The sequence below is a fragment of the Cyphomyrmex costatus genome, unplaced genomic scaffold (assembly GCF_001594065.2).
Source record: "Cyphomyrmex costatus isolate MS0001 unplaced genomic scaffold, Ccosl1.0 scaffold75, whole genome shotgun sequence".
Classification (NCBI taxonomy): Eukaryota; Metazoa; Arthropoda; class Insecta; order Hymenoptera; family Formicidae; genus Cyphomyrmex; species Cyphomyrmex costatus.
The window spans coordinates 1049548-1057061 of record NW_017280322.1 but is presented as its reverse complement, the minus strand read 5'-3'; the positions used below and the strand labels follow the sequence as shown (position 1 = coordinate 1057061).

Below are 7514 nucleotides of genomic sequence, written 5' to 3'. Positions count from 1 at the left end.
GATCGCCACATTAATTCTACCATTTTGATAAACAATATTTAGCTTATTTTTTTATTCAACGTTTATGTCGAAAAATTCGACCCACAGTGTAGTTGTGCTGGTTCGCGTAAAAGAGTAAAGTACATTAAAGTAATTAATTGACGGGATCATTTTGATCTCAAAATGTTTCTAGATTTATTTGCTCTAAGAATGTTCACAATCCGAATTTTTTGCTCATCGTTTACGTCGAAAAATTCGTCCCACAGTGTGGCTGTGCTGGGTCGCGTACAAGAGTAAAGTACATTAAAGCAATCAATTGCTGGGATCATTTTGGTCTCAAAATGTTTTTAGAATTATTTGCTCTAAGAATATCTAGAATCCGATTTTTTTGTTCATCGTTTATGTCGAAGGATTCGATCCACAGTGTGGCTGTGCTGACTTAAGATTAAAATCCATCCATTTTTCAAAGAAAAATAGTAGCAAGTGAAAAATCAAGTACATATTCTTGAAGGGCTTTTTTTTGCTAATTTAAATTCTGCTTCAAAAACATACTAAAACCAAAATCCCCCTTATATTCCATCCGCCAGATTAACGAAAACAGATTTTAGAAGACTGAATCAAAACGCCATTTTGAACTTGCAATTTTTAAATACGGATTCGTAACGAACGTCCTCAAAAACCACCTGTAACCAAATTTCAACAAAATCGAAGAATCTTAAGAATTTCAGTAACGTTTCCGTCCGCCATATTGGATCAACTATTTCGAACTTTCAATTTTTGACTAAAGATTCGTAACGATCGTCCCCTAAATCACCAATAAACCTAATTTCACAAAAATCGAACAATCTTTATGATTTCAGTTACTTTTCCGTCCGCCATATTAGATCAACTATTTCAAACTTTCAATTTTTGAGAACGGATTCGTAACGAACATCCCCTAAATCACCAATATACCTAATTTCACCAAAATGGAACAATCTTTAGGATTTACGTTAATTTTACGTCCGCCATATTAGATCCACTATTTCGAATTTTCAATTTTTGAGTACAGATTCGAAATAATCGATCCCGAAAATCCTCGAATACGAAATCACATCAAAATCAGAGAATTCCAACAGCCTCAACGAAAAGAGGCTTCAAAAAAGCGTGATACGCCAATTTTAAGATATGATGATGATGATCAAGAGTCCTTTAGCAACTTTTATATTATTATTAATTTAAACAATCATACAAACACATCAAAAACAAATGTTTCGATTCCGATCGGATCATTTTCAATGTTACATAAAATATCAAGTATTATACATTAAAATATATTGTATACATTCTTCATTAAGTCAAAATATTCTCGATTCAATGCAAGATTCAGTCAATGTTGGTGTCGTAAGCATAATTAATCCTAATAGAAAAATACATGTAAAAAGAAGGAATTAACAATATTCTAAAACATAACGTGTTAATATAAAAGTTTTTTACCTTGTCAAATTTTTACTTATTTTTGACAAAATAAAAACTTTCATATTTACTCCGATCGGAGTGGAAACATTTGTTTTTGATATATTTGTATGATTGTTTAAATTAAATTATTTGTTAATTTATTTGGCTTGTTTCGCTCTCCTTATATTTATACTATAATAGTTAAATTAAAAAATAAATGGAAGTAATAATGTGTAAAAATTATTCGTACCTCAAAGCAACCTCCACGCCGTACAAACGGCATAGAACAGACGATCATAATGACGAGTATAATAAACAGAACTATCCCAGTCGGATATGCACTGCCTGCAACCAGACCGAAATATCCAGGTTGACTGGTTAATAGCCATTCAAACATAGTGTAGTTTCCGCTATTCATTTTCTCGTCTTTTATTATTACAGTACCTACAAATATATCATTAGTTATTAATTAATTTAATTTTAATTTAATTAAGTATAAAATAGAGTATTAAATTGAAATTAAAATAATAAAAATTTAATGTAATTTTTATTAGAGTTCCAATAATAAATTTTCAGTATGTTAAGTTATGGTAATAGAAAATATGAAATTATAATTAAATAAAAAATTAAATACATACCGCAGTAAATGAGATGCATTAGGGTATGTACAATACTGAAGATTCCAATCAATATCCCTGTCATTTTATGAAGATATATATGATGATCTAGGGGCACTAATGAATTGAAGCTATGCGTTCTCAAAAACGTGATGCACTGGCGCAGCATTAAGATCAGAATAAACGTGCAATCGAAGTTCAGACATTGTCCTAAAATATATTTTTAAAATTTAATTTTTATAATTACGATTTGTGTTGGACCGTCGATATTTAAAAACAAGTAAATATGATGTGTAATCGGCTAAATGATAGTCAAGCAGGATTTTAGTTGCTAATGTAATGTGTGAATTTTATTTACCACGTATGTAGTCCCCTCAATCGCGTGCCGAAATTTCTTCAGACTTACAACGCAACTCTAAACTACCGTGGTAATATCATTTTAGTTAAATTGACAAGCAATCTAACAATTTATCTAACAATCTAACAATAAATACATTATCTAACAGTAGATAATTTATCTAACAGTAAGACTACATACGTGATAAATAAAATTCACACATTACATTAGCAACTAAAATCCTGCTTGACCGTCATTTGGCCGATTACACATCATATTTACTTGTTTTTAATTCTTATATTTTTGTTTTTAAACATTAATTTAACAGAAGTTTAATCTGAGCTTTAATAATTAAATTTACTTCAAAATTAAAAAATTTTATTCTAAAATGATTATGTTTACGTGACACATTAAGATGCTGATGGTTTAGAAAATTTTGGATATGTTGTATTATTATACTTTCCTTACCGCAGGCACGCGCAAACATTATGTAAACACTGTGATTTCGATACTTGTAGAGACGAGAGACGAAGAGAGTCACGTTGATAAGCATGAACATCGAAATGAAGGCAATAAAGACATAATTATTCTTCAAGTATGGCTTTGTGAGTTGATACGGACGAAGAGACAAAAACGTATCCAAAATAGATTTCTTCTTTGAATTAGGTTGCGGTGGTACCAACCATCGATCTATGCTACGATTATTATATTTTTATTCTTTATGTTTAGTATTTACTTTAAAAGAATTGATAGAATTTCATAACTTAAAATTAATATATCTAATAATTAAAAGAACATCAAATATCTTTAATAAATATTAATTAAAAATAAATTAGCTTATCCAATTATAGATTTATAAATTTAAAAGTTTTGTACTATTTTATATAATTTTTTGTCTAACCTGATCGAGAGATTTTCCAGCAGACCCTCATGCTTTGCTAACTGCTTTTTTAAACCTTCGAAGGTAATCGCTCCTTTATTGCCTTGATCAGCATCCTCAAAAAGTGCAATTGTCAGATCTTCGATTTGCTCGTCGCTAAACTTCATTCCATTTTCTTCCATACAAGCTCTCATAACATGTTCTAGTTCGCGAAGTTGTATTAATCCATCACCTTTTATTTGAAAAAAAAAATTAATGTAAAGTGATGAAAATAATAATTTGTATTCAGACAAAAATCTCAAAATATTTGAAAAACGTTTATTAATTTTTTAGTAGATGTTTTTAGTTAGTTTTTACATAAATACTTTATGTGAGTGATTAAGCGAATATTACCATCGATATCATAAACTTTGAAGAGGAACCTAATTTTATCGTTCATAGATTTTCCAGCGAATTGATGCATAGCGTCTAGAAATTCTTGAAGCGATATCGTACCAGAGTTGTCTTTGTCGAATATTTGAAAGACTCTCTCAGTAAAGAATGGCTAAAAATATTAAGATAATAAATATCATATACCCCAAAATGACAAGTAACTTTAGCTTATTTACTGTGAGTCCTGATTTGTTTATCAATAAATAAAATTGATGCATCTGTCTTTTAAAAAAATGTAATGCAGTACAAAATTTAATATACGAATTTTGTATTGCGTTAGAATTTGTTGGAACTTAGGACGAAAAAATAGCATCGAAAAGAAATAAAAAATTATAACTTTTATATTAAAAAAATGAGAAATTAGAATTTCGTGTTTGAGAGATGAAGAATACTTATGCCTCCTGCCTACGTTCTTCGAAGTAACGATTGTTTTGAATTCTTCAAGGCATATTTCTCCTTCGTTTCCAACAGTTTGTTTAAATATTTTTTCCAGCCATTCAAGATTTCCTTTATCGAAGCCAGTACGTGGCCTGACGTAAGATTTTAGTCAGTTAATAAAAATATTTAGAAACTGATAAAACTAAGAAAATTAATAAGAACAAAGGTAATAATAATAAATCTTTACAGTTTCATAATAAACATGTTGGTCTACCTGGTGTTACTCACTCCAGATATCATATCTAAGATTTGAGTAGATGTTACATAACCCGAATTCTCATGATCAATTAATCGGTACAATTTATCAACGATCTATAATGTGATAATTGTTAATTGTAATTTTTGCTTGCTTATTTTCTAGATGTAAGAATAACGACTTACCCCTTTGGTATAGAAAATCTGTTGAAAATTGGACAAATTTATTGGATTCTCATCACATAATACATATGCAACACTTTCAATCTGATCGACAAAATCATTTTGCTTTTCGTTTCTAATAAACAAAAATAAAAATAACATTGAATGAGACAAATATAAGTATATTTAAAGTGCCATTAGAAAATTACGTTTTATGCATAGGATATATATGGATACTTGTATGATAGGAACTTATTCTTACGTCAACCTCCCCTTGAGGAATTCGAGCCATTCATCTTGTTTTAGTAACCCATCACAATCTTGATCAAATAGTACAAATAACTTTCTAAGAAGCACCTGAAAAAAACATTAACAAATTGTAAGCAGCAAAGTGTTTATTGTTTTTATGTAGTAAAAAAGGATAAATGTTCCAAATTTTTATAATAGAAATTCTTATAATAGAACGATTTAAAAATTCCATCAATTTAATTTTATCTAAGAGAAGCTAAGAAAATATAACTTGCTTCTTTAACACGAAAGTACGTGCCTTAATAGTAGAAAAAATTAATACTACAAACTATTCGCAAGACTGCACATTTGATATACATATTATTTAAAATATGTTTTTTATACTCATTACATGTCCACGTAATCTGGGCCAAAGTTAATATGTGATAATAGAAATGTGTTTATTAAAATTCTAGCCTCAGGTACATATGATGGCATCAATGCACGTCAACGTTAGCATCAATATGATGCGTATCGATTACCATTCGTGTGGATCTCAGCCGATACACACGTACGTATTTCACTCTCCACCATTAAGAAATGGGTCAATGTCATGAGATCACATTGCGTATTCCCTCGTCACATACGAGATTCAAAAACGTGTCCTAATCTCGTGAGATATGATTAGTGAATATGATATGTGCAGATAATGCCTAAATCGTTACTTATAACATATTTTAATAACAAAATATTAAAAAAAAATTTGTTGATGACTTACAAAATCACAACGGGATATTAAAAAAAAAACATTTAACTTGAATATTAATTAAAGAACAATTTAAGTTATATTTTATATTAATGTAAATAAAAATGGAAGAGAAATTATTATAAAAATAAAAAGATAATTTACAGAAAAAATGTATTATTAAAAATAAAAGAGAGAGAGTAAGATTAAAATTAATAAAATTTATTATGTTTGTATATTTAGATAATTTATTATTTATGAGATATTATATTGTGATTAATTGAAAAGATTTATGAAATAAAATATAAATTTGGAGATAAAGGGCACTAGGAGTTAAGCGCAGATAACTTTACGCAAATGCTAATGTATAACAAATATTCTTTATTATAACAGCTTTACATGTTTCCCGATACAAAATATTTGCAAATTTAAAATATCTATTTACAAAATTAACTTAGATTTTTTTTAGTTTCAGCATACTCTTCTTTTCTCTATTTTCTTTGTTTATTTTTTTATTTCCCTTTATGTACGTAATGTATATTGTTAGATGGAATTAACATCAGATTTGATATCTTGGTTGTGGCGAGCTCACTATGATAAAATATCTCTTGATCTTTTTAATTTTATTTTTATTTATGTTTTTGCATTGTCTGAAGAAGGCTCAAATATGAGTCGAAACATGTAAGCGCATCTATTATAATAAAGAATATTTGTTATACATTAGCATTTGCGTAAAGTTATCTTCGCCTGATTCCTAGTGCCCTTTCTCTCCAAGTTTATATTTGATTTATACAATTTTTGCTATCTAAATTTATTATACGTTTTACTAAGATAAATTGAATAAAATATTGTTCGAATAAGAATTTTAATTGATATGATTGATTGGGAAACATAAACATAAAAAAATTTTACATTGCATTTATAATGCTATGATTTATTTTGCGTGTTTAGTTATTAACATAAGCCATGTAAGAAAACAGAATTTGATGTTTCAATCAATCATTCTTAATTTATATTTCTTAAGAACGCGGTGCTAAGATTAGTCCGTCCTTACCAATAACACGATCCCACATCAACTTTTTTCAATCACTATGAAGGAAGTGAGTAGTCTTTTTCGTTCGCATATTTATTTCAAAATTTTTTGTTATATATACACAGTAAAAACGTCTCGTACTTGTGCTGGAAATGGTCCACTCAAATCCTTGTTAAAGATTGTGTTAAATTTTTAACAAATTTGAATGTAAATTTAACATGTGATTATGTTGCTTAAATACTTAAAGGAGCATAGAATTCGGCTGGAGGTTGTATAGCTCACTTCTTTCTCTTTTTTTTCTTTAGTCTATTTTCACCTACTCCAAGACATAGACTTCTTCCATTTCTCTTAATATTTCTGAATTTGTTTTTTATAATAGACTCTGTAGGTATTCTCGCCTCATTGTGCACATATTATAGCTTGATATCAGGATATTCTTGTTTGTTCGGCTTTTTTCTTCTTGGAGTGAAACTCTGCCTTCTCCAGAATCTTTGAGGCAGACTAACATAACAGTGCGAGATTTTGAGCTTTCCGCTGTACTCGCCTGGGGTATGAATTACGAAATTTTTTGTAAATATGTCGTGCGGGATTTGAACTAGCGACCTGTCAAATTACAAGTCCATCGCTTTCACAATGGAGCCAACAACAAAATAGGCAACCCAACAACAAAATAGATATTTTTTTTAGTTTAATTAATTAAATTTAATTAATTAATTTTTAATTTGAAAAAATCTAAATTAACTTTAATTTATCATAAATTGAGTATCATGAATTTATAATTATTATTTCTAGTGTGTAAGTAGATTTTAATAAAAATCTTTATGATTTTTAATAATGTGTGTGTGTGTGTGTGTGTGTGTGTGTGTGTGTGTGTGTGTGTGTGTGTGCAAATCGACATTTAACGATGTTTAACTGACCAAAGAAAAAGATGGTATTAAAGTTCTTGTAGATATCATTCTTCTTAATTTGCTATTACATAGTGAATTTAAGTAATTATTTATAAAATTGTTTGTTCTGTAACCTATCATTAC

At 28.7% G+C, this 7514-nt stretch overlaps 1 protein-coding gene across 1 annotated transcript in view; it reads right to left on the bottom strand.

The window, feature by feature from the left end:
* Nox (NADPH oxidase) overlaps positions 1-7514 on the bottom strand; it is a 15305-nt gene that overhangs the window by 3848 nt on the left and 3943 nt on the right. Inside the window, exons 2-10 of the mRNA XM_018548783.1 lie at positions 4740-4834; positions 4502-4613; positions 4335-4432; positions 4092-4212; positions 3644-3794; positions 3272-3482; positions 2839-3065; positions 2055-2243; positions 1667-1860 (exon numbers count right to left, since the gene is read on the bottom strand). Of these exons, the coding sequence (XP_018404285.1) occupies positions 1667-1860; positions 2055-2243; positions 2839-3065; positions 3272-3482; positions 3644-3794; positions 4092-4212; positions 4335-4432; positions 4502-4613; positions 4740-4834 (1398 nt within the window). The remainder of the gene's footprint in view (positions 1-1666; positions 1861-2054; positions 2244-2838; positions 3066-3271; positions 3483-3643; positions 3795-4091; positions 4213-4334; positions 4433-4501; positions 4614-4739; positions 4835-7514) is intronic.